The sequence below is a fragment of the Pseudorca crassidens genome, chromosome 17 (assembly GCF_039906515.1).
Source record: "Pseudorca crassidens isolate mPseCra1 chromosome 17, mPseCra1.hap1, whole genome shotgun sequence".
Taxonomy (NCBI): domain Eukaryota; kingdom Metazoa; phylum Chordata; class Mammalia; order Artiodactyla; family Delphinidae; genus Pseudorca; species Pseudorca crassidens.
In genome coordinates this window covers 85,055,473-85,074,833 of record NC_090312.1, presented here as the reverse complement: position 1 = coordinate 85,074,833, position 19,361 = coordinate 85,055,473, and the positions used below count along the sequence as shown (strand labels likewise).

Genomic DNA, 19,361 nt, shown 5'->3' with positions numbered 1-19,361 from the left:
AGGCCGTCGAAGCCCCCATGCTGCTCCCCAGCCCGGTGCCCTTAGGGCTGTTGGTCTGGCCCGGGGTTGGGGGGGGCGGGGGGGGACAGAGCACTCTCCCGTTCTCCGGGTGGCGCCTTTGTCTCTTGCAGCCGCTGCTTTGGGTCCAGTGCTCAGGGCTGTGTGGGATTCTCAGGACCTGTGTCCCACCAGAGGGGTATATTGTCATGTAAACTTGAGTGACATTTTAGCAATAATACACAAGCGTTAACAGTGGTCTGAGGAGCCCTGGGATGGCTCCCCCAGCTGGCCTGTGCTGTGTCCCAGCTGCTCAGCTCTGAGTCCCAGCGGTTTCTTGTCATGCAGACCTGGTCTTGCCCCTCTGCATGGTGTAGACCGTTGTGGATTAGGACGCCTCGTGGCCAGTGTCTGAGGCTGGCCTTCCCATCATAACGCTCTGTTTCTCGCTCACCATTGTGTTTCCTGTATGTGGCTCAATTCCGGGCACTCGAGAGGCTCATAATAAGTGTTTGTGGAATGCACATTCGTTGTCTGCTTGGGTTCATCTTAGATTCTCCTCAGCGAGATTTGAATGTGTACACTTGTACTTTCTGAGTAGTAATTATTGGTGCTCAATTTTAGTGGGAAGAATAGAGACTAAGTTGGTCCCAAGACCAGTGTCCAGTGCAGGGTGAGGACCACGCCTTTTGTGCACCTTGGACTCAAGACCCTGGGTCCTCCTCACTAATAAGTCTAGTGGGTAACGCCTGAGGTTGTTGTGAAAGCACTTTATCCAGGATGGGATCCCATCTTATGGAGGAGGGCCTGGATCAGGTGAGGGTGACTGGTCAGAGGTCAGGCTCCACTGTGACTTTGGGCACCAGGGCGTTGGTCTCCTGGGAGACCCTGTGTGACCCACGTACATGGAGGTGCAGCAGAGGGAGTTTTTAGGGATCGTCCAGCACAAGTCGATGCGTGTGGGTTAGGGTCGTTGTGGAGGGATCATCTCAGTTGCTTCTTTAACAGGAAATAAGCAGTGGTGAGAGCTCTCCTGGGGAAAGAAACTTCAGTGGCAATTTCCTTCCTTTGATTTCCCCTCTTCAGAAAGGCTGCCTCTTAAAGAGACAGAATTCCCTTGGGGTTTGAGGTCCAGAATCTTTTTGCTCATTGCTGTGGTTGGAAATCCTCTTTTAAGGGGACATACTTAAGAATTCTTTCATCATTTTGAAAAATAAAATTGTTGCCGGTAGGTTCACCACCCAAGTTAATGGCAGGAGAGTAAAATGTCACCGAAAGAGAATGTACTAAATCCTGAAACCAGTGATGCTCAAAGAACTGCCCGAAAAGAACGAAGCACTGACCCGTGTGAAACATGGTGCTGAGTGAAAGAAGCCCACACAAAAGGCCACACATTGTAGGACCCCGTTTATATGAAACGAACAGAACAGACAAGCCCATGGTGACAGGACGCAGGTTGGTGGTGGCCAGGAGGAGGGGAGCAGGGAGTGACCGCTGACGGGCACAGGGTCTGATGGGGTGATGGCGACATTCTGGGGCTAGACAGCACTGTGCATGTGCTAAATGCCGCTGAACTGTGCACTTCAAAATGGTTAATTTTATGTTGAGTGAATTTCACCTCAGTCCTTAAAGGGGGCGGGGATGAACTGACTGCCTAAAAAGTGTTTACACTGAGTTATAAAAACAACTACAAATGTTTCATAAGTCCAGTTGGAGAAGAACTGTTTCTAAATGAAACATCTGGGCATAATTTCACATATCTCAAAAAGACCCAACTAGGGAATAGGGGCTCAGAAAGCAAATGCCGATTATTTAACCTTCACCATAAGGGTTATTTTGGGGAAATTAGGATATATGTTTAGTAAAATGGGCACCCCTCTAAATCAGTCATTACCTTTATTGTTCAATGAACAATCCTTAAGAAAACTATTGTATATCTATCTACCTAATCAGTGATAGAGACATTGACAAAGGGGAAAACCAGCAGATTACAAAAGGCCTGACACACCCACCAGGTTGATCACAGGAAGAGGAGGGAAGAGAACCGCAGACCTCCTGAAAGACACCTTTGAGCTGTGTAGGCCAAGCGTTAACTGTTGTCAAGATTACTGATCTAATAGTGTTTCAAAAACTATCCAGTAAAAATAAATTCACCCTTCCCTCAGTTAGGTAAAGAAGTTCTGCTCTGACTGGTCCCTGCATGTCTCTCTCCATCAGTCATTCGTTAACACAGCACCTGGGTGTGGACGCAGGGATGAACTCACAGTTCAGTCTGACTTTCCAGTGGGGAAGCACTGACAGTCTAAGAAGATTTTTGCTGGAGTGGGTGGGGCTTCGCCGAGAAGACCTTCAGGGTGTGACTTGTAGGTTCATCTGGTTGCTAGGCAGACACCCATGGAAGAGCACGTTCCCACCCATAAGTTCATTCCTGTTATCTTTTGACCAAAAATAGACTGTCATGCTGGAGCCAAGTGTTATCTAGCCTGGTGTCCTCATGTCCTCCGTAGCAGTTAATAGAGCATTCAGTAAATACCTGACTAAGAAATGAAGTCTGAACCAAAGCAAACTGTGCCAGTAGTTCTTGGCCACATAAGAATTCTTTCAGTAGCAATCTCAGAAGTGGCTCAGGGCCACCCCCTTGCTCCACCACCTTCCCCCAGTGACTGGGGGACAGAGTAGAACCCAGTTCACTTGGGGTGATTTGGCTGTGTCGGCCTGGCTGACGCGAGGGGACTTGCTGTTCAGAAGCAAACCCAAAGCTTCTGGAGGGAGCGTCGCTGGTCACTGAACGGAGGCATCAGAGGGGAAGTTGGGGGCCTTGGAACCACTGCCCCTGAGTCGCATCTTGACCCTCAGTGGTCAGCAGGACGAGTAGCTCTTCCTCCCCCCGGGGTTGGGTGGTTTGATGAGCTCACACGCGGAAGCGGCCCTGCACACCCTAAAACATGCAGAAGTAGTGGTTCTTCCCTCCCTCCTCCTCCTCTGTTTCTCTTTTCTAATTAACTGAAAAGTAAAACTCTGGCCAACATTGATGTAAGTCTTTCTTGTCTTGTTTTTACAAATAAAACAGGAAGAGAAAGGTGAGTAACTTAGAAGAACTATAACTAGAAGTTGGGAGTGTTCCATTTTTTTCCAGGAAAGAAAATAAATCCAGTTGGAAATTGCTGGCCTTGTCAATTATCCGATAATAATGGGAGAGAATGGGTAATGAAGCCAGTGGAGTTAAAAAGTACAGAGAGATTTAGTTAAAACAGGGATCAAAGAAACCAGAAGGAAGATCTGCTGATACAAGAACATGAAAGCAACTGCTCCCTGTCCCTCCAGGTTAGTAATTTATCTGGTGAATTCACCTGGCAGCACAGTAAGCCTGGAATTCAGCAAATGGGCAGGAATTTTTTTTTTTTTTTTGCTTTTTCATTCATTCCTTCTCTTACAAATCTCAATACTCCCCCTCTCCCTGCACTGTTCTCACAAAAATCATAATTACCTACCAGTAGGGGACCAGTAGTTTTAAAACTTTTGAACTTAAAAAAATTAGAATCCAAAGAGGAAGCTCCGTGTTAATAACAAACCAATGTGGAGCTATTCTGTTCAAAATTGGGAGGTGGTGTGTCGGGCCACCCAGCCCCCAGCCAGCTCCTAGGGCCACGTGATTGGAAAGTAAGCATTGAGGACTGATTGCAGCTCTGAACATTGCACACATCAGTAAGGTTCTTTCTCTCCCTCTCTCAGGGTAACAGCCCGTGGCAGTAGCCGTTATTGTGAGGGCCCTGGGTCATGTGATTCAGCAGCTAAGTGGGGTGATCCTTGTTAATCTCACATATGAAGTGCAAATACTTAATTATGCTTCATTAAGTGCCTTCTCAAATTCGCAGAATCTTATGCATTTTTATCATAGGTAGAATACTCTTAAATCTTCATAAGTTTGCCAGTGAAATGCCTGTCTCTTCATGTGGGACGCGGAAGAGGAAGGAAAAGAAGTTTCACTGCCACTGTAGCCCCTCTTTCCTTTCCTTCAACTCTCCAATTAGATGGCAGATTAGGTGGCGGCATCGTTCACTGTAGTTCACTACAGGCATCACCCGTGATGCCACCGCCAAATTCAGGACAAAATAAATTAGTCTTTATTGAAAAACAAATTATTGTGTTGTTAAATAAAGACCCTCAAGCTCCTGAAACTAAGTAATAACTTGGCTGCACGTCTGTGAGGTGGGCCTGGAGCCCGGTCCATCAGAGTCCAGCGCCTGCATCTTTGGTGCTACAGCCTACACGTAATTCCTTACAGTTTTAGGGGAATTCATTTCTGTAAATTTCCCATTTGCTTTATAGTCATAATCCCCGGCCCTCAAGTCAGAAATCTGACCATTTCTTGTCAGGGGTGTTGATGTTAGATTCTTGGTGTTTTCCATTGTTTTTGTTAAACAACAGCAGTGAGCCATCTGTGCTGGAATTATCTTGAGTGGCCAGGAGGAGCATCAGATCCGTAGGAAATAATGACACTGGGGGCCTCAGGTCCAGTTCGGCATTTTTCTTTTCTGTTTACTTAGACACTTATTAATGAAAATATGACTTTTAAGAAAGATCATTTTCATTACTGTTTTTTTTTAAAGCAAGAGAATTTGCTCCTCTCCCTAGAATCACTGACAGTGGAGAGGATGGTCCTGAAGGCCCCTGGACCTGGACCGGGACTGCGTGTTGTGAGCAGCCTCAGATCAGGCACTTCAGCATTATGTGCAAGGGAGGTAGTAGGACAGCCGCTGCTTTCACTGGTTGCTGCTGTAAAAATAAGTCACACGAAGAGTAAAGGGAATTTAATACTCCCCTCTCCACTGGTGTTCACTCCACATCTTTCTCATGAACGTAGGCATGTCTGTAAACAAAGAAGAATGGTTGCTTTTCCCTTTGGTATCTTTAAGGGTGTCCCTTTCCAGTTTCTGCCTCTTCGCAGCAACAGACGTCAGTGTGTGCGCTCCTGTCTCCTTCTTTACGGTTCTTTATGGGGAAACACGACAGACGTATGGGCGATCCCCAGTTGCAGAGTGCAGTGAACGACTGGTAGGGCCACCCATGAAGCCACCACCAAATTCAAGGAACAAAATGTGCTGGGTGTCCAAGCATCACCCCCAGTGTGCTCCTCCTGGTGACGCCCCGTCCCCCCAAGATCACTGCAGTCCTCTGGTTTCCTCCGTGGTTTTCTTTATAGTGTTCCCAGTGGGAACAGCAGGCTGTCTTTGGAAGAGTGCATGAAGGGAGGCTACTTCACATGTGAGCTCATGGTAATAGAATAGACTGAGAAGACAGGTTTGTCTCAGGTATCAGAGCGCACTGGTGATAGCGTTTGGTCGAAAGTATACGCATCTATCAGAAAACCTGGGCTGACAGATTTTATGTGGAATGTGGCTGTTCCTGCTTTCACACTGGTGAGTAGATCATGTGACACTTTTGAAATGATAAGGACCACCTGGGAATGAGACCAGCCTAAGAACTGTCTGCAGTTCCAGATAGCAGCATGCAGCAAGAATTCCTTCCTTCCCTTGTAGCTGAGTGTGTGTGTGTGTGTGTGTGTGTGTGTGTGTGTGTGTCATTTCCTGCCGAGGTAGAACAGAAATGTGCAAAGAACTTGTTTTATGGGCTTCCCTGGTGGCGCAGTGGTTGAGAGTCCGCCTGCCGATGCAGGGGACATGGGTTCGTACCCCAGTCCGGGAAGATCCCACATGCCGCGGAGCGGCTGGGCCCGTGAGCCATGGCCGCTGAGCCTGCGCGTCCGGAGCCTGTGCTCCGCAACGGGAGAGGCCACAACGGTGAGAGACCCACGTACCTCAAAAAAAAAAAGAACTTGTTTTATAATACAAAGTTGCACTAGTTAATATTTTTATATCCTAGATCTTGAGGAAAGAATCTAGATTAGGAAAGATATTTTTTAATATTACTAGCAGATAGCCTACAAAATGTGAGGCCTTCCAAAGTTACAAATTTATCTTTTATAGTTATATAATTTAAGCAGTGGTTCAAAGAAATAGTGCAGAAGGCTTAATTTCAGGTGTGTGTCTTTAATTTCCTTTCTTCAGTTTCTCTATCTGTTGAATAAAATTTGAAAAATATTGTCCTGAAATTCATTGAACTAGCCTTGGAAAATGTTTAGTAATTCCCCACATCTATAAGGTATTTGTGGGATATTCTTAGCAGAGAGTGGTCTCTGAGGTCAGAATGCCTGACCGACATGATGCCATCACTGTCCAATTCAGAAACAGTGTCATCACCCCCAAAAGAAACGCCTTCCCCACGAGCAGTCACTCCCCACCCTCCAGCCCCTGGCAACCACTAATCTGCACTCTGTCTCTGTGAATTTGCATATACTGAACACTTCGTATAAAGGAATCATCCTGGCTTCTTCCACTGCGCATCATGTTTTCGAGGTTCATCCATGTTGTGTCGTGTGTCAGTACTTCACTCCTTTTTATGGCTGCCTGATACTCTGTTGTATGGATGTACCAGACTTATGTATCCATTCATCAGTTGATGCACATTTGGGTTGCTTCCATGTTACTTTCTGGCTGTCATGAATAGTAATACTGCTATGAACATTCACGATGCACATATGGACATAAGTCTTCGGTTCTCTTGGGTAGATAGCTAGAAGTGGGATTGCTGGGTCGATGCCAAAGTGTTTTCCAAAGTGACTGCCCCATTTTCCTGTCTCACCAGCATAATGATGTAGTTTAGTCGCTGATTATCTAACCTCCTCAGGATCTCAAGGTTGCCATGGCTCCCATCAGTTTGCTCATGATCTCCTGGGCCATCTGGTAGTGTCTGCTCTGGCAGCCAAACCTCTGAAGGAAATGCATTTCAGTATCAAGGCAAAAGTTTGTTTAGTTGATTCGAGGTTGTCTCGTGTGTGTATGAGGGTGACATAAAAGGACGTAAGGTGACACAAGCTACCTTCTGGAAGACAGTCGAGGGCACAGGGAGACGGAGGGAGGGAGGCAGATGGTAGAGAGTGGATCTTGAGTGGCGCACTTCCGGGCTTCATGGTCTCCAGGACCCCTTAATAGTCGTCAAAATTACTGAGACCCCCAAGGAGATTTTTTAAATGTGGTTATATTGATCAATAACTACTGTATTAGAAAATAAAATGGAAAAAATTAAATATTTATTAGTTCACCTAAAAATCCTAAAAATAAACCCATTAAATAATAACAAATAGAATTTTTATGAAAAATATTTTCTAAACCAAGACAACCTTAGTGAGAAGAGTAGCCTTATTTTATGTTCTCTGCAGATCTCTTTAATGTCTGGACTAACAGAAAACGATGGATTGTCATCTCTGCTCTGCATTCAGTCAGTCCTGTATTGTACATAGTGTAGCCTCTAGAAAACTCCACTGTACACTCACGAGAGAAGGGGAAATAAGGTCTCAGGACATAGTTCTGGTCTTGCGGGTCCCTTGAAAGGGTCTTACAGACCCAGGGGTCTCCAGACCCCACTTTCAGAATCCCTGGTCTGAAATATTCCATCTCCAGGTAATCTGTCTTATTAGAAAGCCATGAGTACTACATAACAGTAGGTACAGAGAAATTAGCAACTGCACGGAAAAATTTTAGGAACATTTTACAACCAATATAAATGCTTCGTTTAAAAAAAATATTCTGAGATCTCTGAGGATGAATTAACTCAGTGAACAGGTTGCGTCCCATCTTGAGGGTGACGTCACCATTGTGGTTTAAATCTTCTGCAGCAAATTCCACCCCACCCACACCCAAAAGAAAGTGATTCAGGCAGTCTTAGATTATCCGGTGAAGATTTGGGAGTAGTTAGATGAGGCAGTATCAGATGGAAAAATAACTCTAAAATAACATAGAAAACAGGCCTGGTGAGCAGGCGTGTCGGGGAACAACCTGGTGAGCTCAGGGAGAGCTCTCCGCCGGGCTTCCTCCCCATGGGCTGCAGCCGGGGACCTGCTTCCAGGTGACACTGGCCGTCGCCCTCGGTACAGGGAGGCTGCGCCAGTCTATAAAACCAGTGTGAAATATGTACATTCAGCATCCTTTCGGGTAGTGGTGAGGCCAGAGCCCCTGCTCCTTCCCCGTCTATCTCTGATGTTCCTAAAACTCCTCTTGCTGTCGTCCTCAGGCACACTCTGTTCTCGTGGCCTCTTCTTTGCGCCAGGCAGCCCTGCCGTGGCTGCCCCAGGACTAGCCCCGGTCCTCTTCCTCTTGTCAGAGCAGTCGAGAGCGTCGGGTTAAGGGTTAGAGGCTGCCTTTCTCAGCCAGAAATTCAGCAGTTGATGTGGGGTCTCGGCTCGATCGTTTTCCCTGGAGGGCAAACCTGGGCTCTCGTCCGTCCAGGAGAGACACCTGCATGTGGGCATCATTTCAGACTCTTACGCTGAATTTGTGAGACTTTTTTCGGAGATGGCCTCAAGTCGGTCTCCTCCCTTTGTGACTCATTTGTGTATTTTCTACTTAGATTTTTACAGCTTCCAGAATATCCCACAAACAACAAAATGCAGGCAACAGAATGGGTTTTCTCATTCTAAGAAATCAGTAACTTTGCTCCAGGTAAGTATCTCTATCTGTGTACTAACACTTAATAATCTTTGCAGCACTTTTTTCTCTCTTAGGGAGCTGGTAATTATTAAAACAACAAATCAGGGCTTCCCTGGTGGCACAGTGGTTGGGAGTCCGCCTGCCAACCCGTGCGGGGGACACGGGTTCGTGCCCCGGTCCGGGAAGATCCCACATGCCGCGGAGCGGCTGGACCCATGAGCCATGGCCGCTGGGCCTGCGCATCCGGAGCCTGTGCTCCGCAGCGGGAGGGGCCGCAGCAGTGAGAGGCCCGCGTACCACAAAAAAACAACAAAATAGAAAATGTTTTTGAAGTTAACTACAGTGCTCTGTATTTGTAATTTTTTTACTTGCAAATGAGTTGGAAAATGTTGTCTTGTTTTGTTTTAATCAATACCCCAAGGCCTTTGCGCATGAACAAGGTATTCAGCCAGCCAGGCTTGTGTCCCAGCCTGTAGAAGGCATGTGTCCCAGACGGCTGGCTGTTTCTAGCTACCTCGTGCTGCTGCACCCTCCCAGAAGGCCTGCGCTGCTCCCACCCGCCTCAGCCGCTGCAGGTTTAGAAGTGGGAGCATCAGAGTCCTGCAGGGAGCACAGCGGGGCCAGGAGGTTTCAGGACTCACCTGCAGTGCAGATGAAGGCGTCCGCTCTGCACCCCATCAGGCTCCAGGCCCCCCAGAGCGAACACCCAGCTCCAGAAGCACGGGGAGTGGGAGCCCCGAGGCCTGGCCCTGAGGAGCAGTATTCCCGCTGACCTGCCACCTCTGCTGCGGTCCCAAGTCTCAAGCAGTCCGGTTAGATTCAAAGAGTGTGGTGCGGCCAGCCTCCTCCGGCTCTCCTGGGGGGTCTCCCCAAGTGAAGATGTGCGAGAAGGCACCTCTTAACACTTGCAGCAGCTGGTCACTCAGAGGTGGCCTTTGCCTTGGAGAGAGTGGAAGAGCTGAGCCCGCCCTAGAGGAGGCCCTGGGTCCTGGGCCACAGGGACTGTCTGGGGGAGTGTGCTCGGCTCCCTCCAGGGCACTCCAGTCACCAGCCGCGTTTGCCTTCGCAAAGGTCACTTTTCAAGTTTACCCACCTTTCCCACTAGGAAAGTTCATCTTTAGGTAATTTTTCTAAAAGTCTAAGATTTAGTGAAGGCAGCTGCAGTAAAAGCCTGTTGGCAGATAGATTATGACCTGTTTCTTGAGGAAATTAAGGTATCCTTTCTCCATTATTTGCTCACAAGGTTATATGGAAGACAAAGAGTATTTGAAATTTAGACTTTCCCAGACTTAGCAAATAGATAATAAAAGTCTGACTCTCTCTCAGTAGTATTCTACCACTTTCTGAAGTCACCAAGACGGCCAGTCCAGTTGGTAAAAGCAGGCGTTTAGCTTCAAGCAGATGTGCAGAGAATGACAAGGGGGTGTGTTTGTTTTTTCTCTGCAAGTCCACCTGGATTAGTAGTTTTTGTTGTCCTGGCCCAGCTTTTCTTTGAGTAGTTTCATCATCGGGCTGGGGGGTGGGGAGAAAGACGGAAGAAATGAGAGAAATTGGTCTGCACGTGACCTTTAAGTGTCAGCCTTTTTCTCTTCATCCAGCTTTGCCAGCGTTCTGTCGCCAGCATCACACCCTGACACTCTTCACGTGCTGTTTATCGTATTTGCTGTCCTGGATGTCCTCTCAGAGTTTTTTTTCTATATCAGTGTGTTTGAAGTTAAATGTTAGATTCTGGTAGGGTACTTTAAAAGTACTAAATAGACTAACCATCGCAATAAGGCAAGGAAAAGGAAAAAGACAGAAAGGAAGAAATAAAACTGTCTCTACTTTGGATGACATGATGGTCTATGTCGAAAATCCCAAGGAATCTACAAAAGAAAAAAAAAATTCCTAAAACTAGTAAGTCAGTTCAGCAAAGTAGCAGCATACAAGGTTAACATTCACAAGTCAGTCACATTTCTATATACTGGCAATGAACCCTTGAAAACCAAAATTAAAAATACAGCATTTACAGTTGCCCAAAAAGGAGTATTTAGGTATAAATCTAACAAAACATGTCAGGACTTGTATGCTGCAAACTACAAAACACTGATTAAAGAAATCAGAGAAGATCTAAATAAATGGAAAGGTGTCAATGTGCGTGGAGTGGAAGACTCAACATTGTAAAGATGCTATAGTTCTCCCCAAAAGATGGTATAGGCTTGACGCAAAACCCATTAAAGTCTCAGCAAAAATTTTTGTAGATATATCCAGGCCTATTCTAAACTTTTTTTTTCTTTTTGAAATTTAAGGAAAAAATTTATTGAAGATCTGAAAAACAATTTCTAAAATATTGACTTTTCCAGAAAACTAGCTACACAATGCATTGTGTCTATCATGTTAAAACGTGATTAGACACAAATATAAAAACCATGAAACAAGCCACCATTCTTTGACAATCCGAGCAAAGATAAAATGCCTAAGGAACAACATGAATGACTTGCAAAGGATGGGCTCTTCACTGTAAGCACCATGAAAAAGCGGGGAGCACAAATGGATGAGTGTTTTCAGTTATACACACTGAATTGAACTTTTGGCACTAGGAATCAGAGCATTTTGTCATATAGCATTAACACATATTGTAAAAGTGCGTAGTGTCAAAGGAATAGAACCACCAGCATTCAAACGCAGCTTTGGCAGCTAAGCAGTGAAACACTCTACAGTACGTCTCTCTGTTGTCCGTCATTGAAAACACTGGTAGCAACTTTGAAATAAAAAAAGAAAAAAAAAAAGAAAAGAAAAAAAGGAGCTGTAACCCCTTTTATTTTCTGTTTAAAATCAAACAGAAAACAAACATCATTTCTGTTATACACTAACGTTTCCAAAGTACGTCATTTGTACAAGAGAAGGACTGACAAAAATGTGTTTACAGAGATCCAAACATGAGGGCGTACAAGCACCTCACACAGGTTTCCACTCGTACTCAGGAGGAGCCACTTCATAATCACTGGCACTAAACAGAGTTCTTTGCCAGGTGTTCTAGGAAATCATGAAGATAATTCAGTAATAAAGCAAGGCTCTTCCCATCCAGAGGTGTGTAGGCCAGCATTGCTCCAACACGTACAAATAATCTCAGTAGATGTGGCGCTGCATGCACCTTGGACATGGCGCATCAGGGTGATCTGCAAGGATGTCAGCATACCGCGGTCTCTCATGTTTGCAGAGCAGCTGAGTGCCCAGCATTACACTGAAGTGTTCCTTGATCCCTGCCACAACTTCATTAACAGCATACTCCTTATTTTCTGTGTTTCTTCAAGATGTCTTGTAGTTTGCAGAATCCTCTAGAATGGAATCCACATTCTTCTTGTCAGGAAGATAAAAGAGCTCTTTTTGCCAGGTAATTAAGTCCCGGTCTTCAACAAGCCATGGTTTTAGTTCTTCAGGAATCTTTACTTTAACTTCAACTCTGTTCATGAATGTTTCCTCATTTTCAACAGTAGAAGCTACTCGGGCCCTTTCCTCGCGAGGAGACTGAGGTGTCTCACTCGTACTACCACCGTCTCCATTTCCAGGTGTTTTCTGTTTGTTGTTTTTTGTTTTCACGCCAACATTTTTCTGTTGCAAACCAGAAGTCTTCCTTCCGGGGCAGCCCCTCTCATCTTGCCCTCTGCGTACTGCTTCTGATCGGCTTTGCTTGGAAATGCAAAGGAACTAGAGTAGATACAACAGCTTTGAAAACAGGATAAAGTGGGAGGAATCACACGCAATTTCAAAACTTATGATATGGCTACAAGAAACTGCGGCATTGGTGGAGGGATGACTCTCTGATCAGTGGAGAGAACTTGGGAAGCGGCCTGTGGGATTATGGCCAAATGATTCCTGACCGAGGTGCAAACAAAGCAATTTGGTGGAGGAAGGATAGTCTTCAACTAACTGGACATATATGGGCAAAAAATTAATCTCAGCCTAAATCTCATACCTCACAATAGATCTTAGGTTTAAATATAAAACATTAAACTATAAAGAAAACCTTTGGGACTTATCGAGTAAAGAGTTCTGAGATGTGACAACAAAAGCAAGACAAGCTACAGACCGTGAGAAAATATTTGCAAACCTTGTATCGTAGACTGTATAATGAAGTCTCAAAACTCAACAGTAAACACACACACACACACACACACACACACAAGCAGTCCAGGTAGAAAATGGGCAAAGGACATGAAGAGACATTTCCAAAGAGGACATCACATGGCAGATAAACACATGGAAAGGTGTTCGACGTCACTGTTCTTAAGAAAAAGCACGTCAAGACCATGGTGAGATGTTACCATGCTCCTAAACAACTAAATGTGAAAAACTAAAGTGAACAACAGTGAGAGCACCGGGTGCCAGTGAGGATGTGAAGAAACCATCTCTCATATGTTGCAGGTGGGCGTGTAAGGTGGTGTGGCCCCCCAGGAGCAGAGTTGGCAGTTCCTTTAAAAACTGAACATACTTATCAGAGCAGCTGCACTCCTGGGCATTTATCCAGAGAAACAAATATCTGCATTCACACAAAAATCTGTACCCAAGTGTTTGTAATAGCCACAAACTGGAAACAACCCAGATGTTCCTCAAAGGTGAATGGTAAACGAGCTGTGTCACGTCCACACCATGGATAGCGCTCAGCAGTAAAAAGGGACAAGCTGCTGATGCCACAGCAGCTGGATGGATCTCAGATACATTGTGCTGAATGACAAAAGCCAACTCAACATGCCATGCACCACACGACTCTGTTTATGCAAGGTTCTCAGAAGTTGTGTGGGTGTGTATGAGACTGTATGAGTGCTGGTTATTCGTTCACCGAGTCTCCAACCCCTCATGTGGGCTGGCGCTTCGGTGCCTATCCTTCAGCGAGCTGTGTGGAAAGAAGCAGGATGTTCAGGGCAGGAGCGGGTGGATGATCCCCGGAAGAGAGGCGCAGCGGGCCCCCAGCGTCCACCCAGTGTCCAGCCAGCTGCCTCTGAACCTCAACTGGCCCTGGTCGCCCAGCCCTGTCCAGTCACCCACACAAACAGCTGCTGTCAGGAGAGGGAGAGAGTGAATTTCCCTCGTGTGTCCCCCTTCGCTTACCGCTTTTGTGCTTGATTTGGACCCAGAATCTTGGTGTTGGCTGTAGGCCACGCCCTGTGGGCCACAGTTCTGTTGTGTTTGGTGTGAGGGGCTGAAAGACCGTGGGAAGCTTTGAGTCTTGTTCTCCGTGATGCTGAGACCCTCATTCTCAGTTCTGAGTGTTTCAACTTTGTTAACCGCTGGATCCTAAGCACTTAAAATAGTACTTGCTCTTAGGGCTTTCCTGGTGGCGCAGTGGTTGAGAGCCCGCCTGCCGATGCAGGGGACACAGGTTTGTGCCCCGGTCCCGGAGGATCCCGCATACCGCGGAGCGGCTGGGCCCGTGAGCCATGGCCGCTGAGCCTGCGCGTCTGGAGCCTGTGCTCCACAACGGGAGAGGCCACAGCAGTGAGAGGCCCGTGTACCACAAAAAAAAAAAATAGTACTTGCTCTTAAATGTTGAGAGAAATAAGAATATGTAACATTAATTATTAAGGCCACAAGCTTTTTAAAAAGTAAACAACATTATTATATATAAACATTTTTAAGGGACTTCCCTGGTAGTGCAGTGGTTAAGAATCTGCCTGCCAATGCAGGGGACACGCGTTCGAGCCCAGGTCCAGGAAGATCCCACATGCCGCGGAGCAACTAAGCCTGTGTGCCACAACTACTGAGCCTGCACTCTAGAGCCCGCAAGCCACAACTACTGAGCCCACGTGCCTAGAGCCCGTGCTCCGCAACAAGAGAAGCCACTGCAATGAGAAGCCCGCGCACAACGAAGAGTAGCCCCCGCTCGCTGCAACTAGAGAAAGCCACGTGCAGCAACAAAGACCCAACGATGAAGACCCAGTGCAGCCAAAAATAAAAATAAATAAATAAATAAATTGATTAAACACTGCTGAAACTTAAGGCAAAGTCTAAGAAGTCTTTATGATGTATATTCTTTTTTTTTTTTGCAACTAAAACAGGATTTTTAAAATTGTGGTAAAATGTACATTACATAAAATTTTCCACCTTAGCTATTTTTAAGTGGCACTAAGTACCTTCACATTGTTGTGCGACCGTCACTACCATCCACCTCCAGAGCTTTCTCATCTTCCCAAAGTGAAGCTGTGTCCCCAGGAAACACTAGCTCCCCAGCCCGTTAACCACTGTCTGTCTCTGTGAATTTGTTTGGTGTAGGGACCTCGTATAAGTGGACTCATACACTATTTGTCTTTTTGTGTCTGGCTATATTCTTTATTTTAGATAACTTATTGATAACTTTTTTATTCTATGAGTGACACATATCTGTTTTGCAAAATATAGGAAATACATAAACCAAAGGAAGAAAATAGACGTCACCTTTAAGTTCTACTCAGATAACCACTAACAACATTTTTTTATCTTTTAGAGAGAGAGAGACATTATAATTTGTTGTCTGCTTTTCACTTAGCAGGGTATCATGAATATGTTTCCGTGTCCTTAAATATTTTCTGTGTAACCATTTCTCTTCCACCTCTCTTCCGGGTATCGCCTCATAATTTTTTATAGTTTTTTTAGTAGAAGTATAGTTGATTTACAGGTTTCAGGTGTACAGCAAAATGGTTCAGTTATACATGTACAGATATGTATATATTCTTTTTCAGATTTTTTCCATTATAGTTACTACAATATACTGAGTGTAGTTTCCTGTGCTATACCATAGGTCCTTGTTGTTTATTTTATATATAGTAGTGTGTGTCTGTCAGTCCCAAACTCCTAATTTATACCTCTCCCTTTCCTTTCTGGTAACCGTAAGCTTGTTGTCTATGTCTGTGAGTCTATTTCTGTTTTGTAAATAAGTTCATTTGTATCATTTTTTTACATTCCACATATAAGTGATATCATATGATATTTGTCCTTCTGTTTGTGACTTACTTCACTTAGTATGTTGATTTCTAGGTCCATCCACGTTGCTGCAAATGGCATTATTTCATTCTTTTTTATGGCTGAGTAGTATTCCATTGTATATGAGCACCACAGCTTCTTTATCCACTCCTCCATCGATGGACATTTAAGTTGCTTCCATGTCTTGGCTATTGTAAATTGTGCTGCGGTGAACATTGGGATGCATGTGTCTTTTCAAATTAGAGTTTTCTCCAGGTATATCAGAGGCATCATAATTTAATGAACAGTCTCCTTCCTGTTCTCGTGCAGTCAGGTTCCAAGGTCTGTCTGTCTGTGTGCCCGACTTCACCGTCCTGAATGGTGGCTCCTTGACGTTTGGCCTGGTGTCTGTGGAGCAGGTCTGCCTGTGAGCAGCTCACTGACCAGGCATCTCTTCTTTTTCCAGGATGACAGAGCTTTTCAGTTTGATTGACACCATGTGGCCTCCAGTGGCGCCTCTGAAAGCACCAGGCCACGGGCCAGCCTTCGAGGTAAGCCCAGCATTGCAGCGTCCCCCAACCCCACACCCCCCATCGCACCTGCTCTGTGGCCACCAGGCGCTGAGCCAGTGCCAGCCCACAGTGCACATCCCCAAGAAGCCCAGGTCCAGAGGGTACGAGCCGGTACAGAGATCCAGACCCACTCGCCTCGCTCACAGGCTGCGGCCTGGCTGCCTTCCACACGGTGCTGCGCGCATGCCTCCTGAGGTTACTTTACGTGACGCCTCTCGACCCCCATCGTCGAGGGCCACTGTGCACTGAGGGTCTCAGCCTCGCACCGAATAAGAAGCAGGTGGCTTCCCCGCCACCTTCCTGTCAGTAGTAGAACCAACACTTAGTCACCAATTAGAGCAAAAACTCAGTAAACAAAACCCATGGGTATCGGTTCAGCCGCCAGCTCAGCCAGGGGTTTCCCTTTCCTTCCTCATCACATTGCTTATGGCAGCCAGTTGCTCACAGGTAGCAAAATCGAGCGATGAAAATGTGCCCCTACTCCCCGCCCTGAGCCCTGTCCAGCAGGCTGGCAGCGGCTGCTTTGGGCTTTAGTCCCCAAGCTGAGAACGGGGGCTGCCGTGCTTGTGTGGTAGCTGACTTCCTAGCACAGGCCGAGACAGTGGCTGTGTCCTGTGCTAGACCAGCAGCCTAGTGGTCAGGAATGCCATTTCTAGATTACTTCCAGGGAAGAAGTTTCTAACTGGTGTCTTCAGTGTACTCTGAAGAATAAACTTCTAAAATGAAATCTTGAATTGGTAATAAACTCAAAAGCACAGACGTTCTTATGCTTGTTTCCAGAGAGAAACAACATAACCCGTCTCTTACAGAGCCTTCCAGAGAAACAGCCTGCATCTGTGAATAAAGAGGTCTTTATTAAAGAGTGGATTTATATTAATAGTGTATTTGAGTCTTTTAACAACACATTCGCCTTCATTTTAAACAGGAAAAAACTGATCTGCCTCCTCCTAGCTTCTGTTACGTCCTCACTGCTCATCCAAACCTGGGACAAATTGATGCAATTGAAGAAGGCTCTATTTCGAAGCTTTACCAGCCTCCGATTCCCCGCTGCTTAAGAGAAATTCTCCAGGTGGCGTCTTTGTTTGTACCCTGGTCTCAGTTACTTTGCTGTGTCCGTGAGCTTGGGGAGACATTCCTCTCTGTTTTCAATACCTTTCCAGACTGATGGCCCCTGTACCCGTTGCAGTTTCTATGCCAGAGTGATTTACCAAAGACCACAGGTAATCCATCTCTCTTTTCTCAAATCGTGTTGCATAGCTTATTAAAGGATAATCTCTCTCAGAAACTGCTGCAGTACCAAAAGAGAAAAACACTGTTGAACTTGAGCTGGGTGCACTCTGTGCTGACACGGCGGTCAGTCCATTCCTTGTGCAGGTGGGGCTGCAGCCCCTGGTGAAGCGCTGGGTGTGCAGCCGCCAGGGGGAACCCGCCCGGCTCTGCCCAGGCATGTCGGCCCCTTTCTGACACAGGCAGGCTGTAGAAAGGAAGGAGCAGCTGAAGCCTCCTTTCTGGGGTGAAAGTAGGAGTCTCAGGATGGAGCTCAGCCATTTCTAAGGTCTCTTTCTTCCGCAGTCGAGAGGAGCCTATGGTCGCTGGGAGACCTTAGGCAGCTCTCTGGGGCAGCACCCAAGTCAGAGGGCCGAGGCCAGGGGAGGGGTGCTCTCGGCCCACGAGTGCATGCCCTCAGTCCTGCAGGAGCCTCCACTGGACCTTAGCTCAGAGCTGGACAGCGGCGTGCCACAGCCACTCCCTGTTCGCTTGTAGGCACTCGAGAGAGAATCAGCACCTGTCCCGGAACTCGAGGGCTCTCATCTTCCTCCCTGTAACTTTCTCTAACTTCCTGTGTGTAATCACCCTCTCAACCACGTGAGCACTCTCCCCCACCCAAGTCACAGCTCCTGACCGTGCCGCCACCTCCTCCGCCCGGTCGTGTCAGCCGCCATGCCATGTGGGATCTGCAGCCTTCCTACAGGGGCCTTCCCAGCCAAACCCTTGTCCCCATTTGCATCTACTGGATCCTAATGGCAGAGTGGCATTATGTCCTAATCACCTCCCGAAGGCCCCATCTCCCATTACCATCACGTCACATTGGAGTGTAGGACTCCAACATATGAACTGGTGGGGCGGGGAGAGGCAGAGGAGGGGGACATAAACATTCAGTTCGTAACTATTCCTAACCCTTGGGAAGCTTGTATCTAGCAGGAAAGAAGAGTGTGTGTGCTGACGGTAAGGCAATGTGATGATATGTGAACACGTGGCATTGGGAGGAAGGGCATGGCTTCTTCCTGGTGGGTCAGAGGGCAGGCAGAGTGGAGCCAGGGACGGGCAGGTCTCCCCCCGCAAAGGAGCCCTTAAACCAGCTGCAAGGTGGGAGTTCACGGGGCTCAGCCGTGTCCTGGGGGCTGCTGACCAAGACACACAAAGGCTATTGCATGTTTTGAAATACTTATTGAAATGATATCAGAAATTGTTAGTGTTAATAATAATCATCTAAGATTATTGCTTTTAAAAAATAATTTTGGCTCTAAGAAAAGCTTCTAAGTTAACAGCCTGACTGTGTCTTTGAATTATAGGTAAACAGTTCGCTTCTGGAGCCAAGGGAGCTGTGGCTGGTGGTGACCGACGTTACTCTGCAAACACAGGACGAGGGCTCGGGTCTCCCCAAAACCATACCTGTGCGCGTGGCCCCCTCATGCGTGCTGGGCCAGGAAGTCCGGGACGCGCTCTCTGAGGCCACCTCCAAGAGCTTCTTCTTCAGGGATGCTCTCCGAGACCAGGGTATGCTTTCCTCTTACTGACGGCTCTGATGTGGTGACTGAGAGATGCCAGAAAATGGCTTTGTGGATTCTTGATGTCTCTGTCTTGCTCTGGAAATGCAGGCCCCATCCCGAAGTCCACTGCGGACAAGACCCCTGTGATGGCCACATGGACAGAACCAGAACCCCCTGCATGCAGTGCCGGCACAGCAGCAGGAGATGCCAGTGGTCACTCAAGGGTGGTCTGTTGGGGTCACACTTTACAGGTGCAGAAGCCACCTGAAGCCACTGCCTGGCGCATCACTTTTTAAAACAAATGAAAAGCTAGAACATGAAAAGCTAGAACATTTAAACACGTGCTTTCGTCCCTTAGTATCCACTCCTCTGCGGACACCAAGACCTGCAGGTGCTCAGGTCCCTTCTGTAAAATGGTGGTATCTGCATATGAACTGCACACATCCTCCCATTTTTTTAAAAAAATAAATTTATTTATTTATTTATTTTTGGCTGTGTTGGGTCTTCGTTGCTGTGCACGGGCTTTCTCTAGTTGCGGCGAGCGGGGGCTACCCTTTGTT

At 46.7% G+C, this 19,361-nt stretch overlaps 1 protein-coding gene and 1 pseudogene across 17 annotated transcripts in view; one reads left to right on the top strand and one right to left on the bottom strand.

Annotated features, from left to right (window-relative positions):
- The window catches only part of SPIDR (scaffold protein involved in DNA repair), a 351,263-nt gene that overhangs the window by 312,119 nt on the left and 19,783 nt on the right, over window positions 1–19,361 (top strand). For 15 of the 17 annotated variants that reach the window (XR_010936562.1, XR_010936565.1, XR_010936563.1 and 12 more), the window contains exons 12-15: window positions 15,925–16,009; window positions 16,956–17,099; window positions 17,191–17,250; window positions 18,604–18,808. Coding sequence is in view for 12 of the 17 variants with exons in the window: in XM_067712395.1 (XP_067568496.1) it covers window positions 15,925–16,009; window positions 16,956–17,099; window positions 17,191–17,250; window positions 18,604–18,808 (494 nt within the window). In the remaining 5 variants the exon portion in view is untranslated. Of the gene's footprint in view, window positions 1–15,924; window positions 16,010–16,955; window positions 17,100–17,190; window positions 17,251–18,603; window positions 18,809–18,909; window positions 19,283–19,361 lie in introns of those variants that run through there. The other 2 variants (XR_010936561.1, XM_067712396.1) reach the window with 2 other exon arrangements.
- On the bottom strand, window positions 11,313–12,834 carry LOC137210689 (mortality factor 4-like protein 1 pseudogene; annotated as a pseudogene).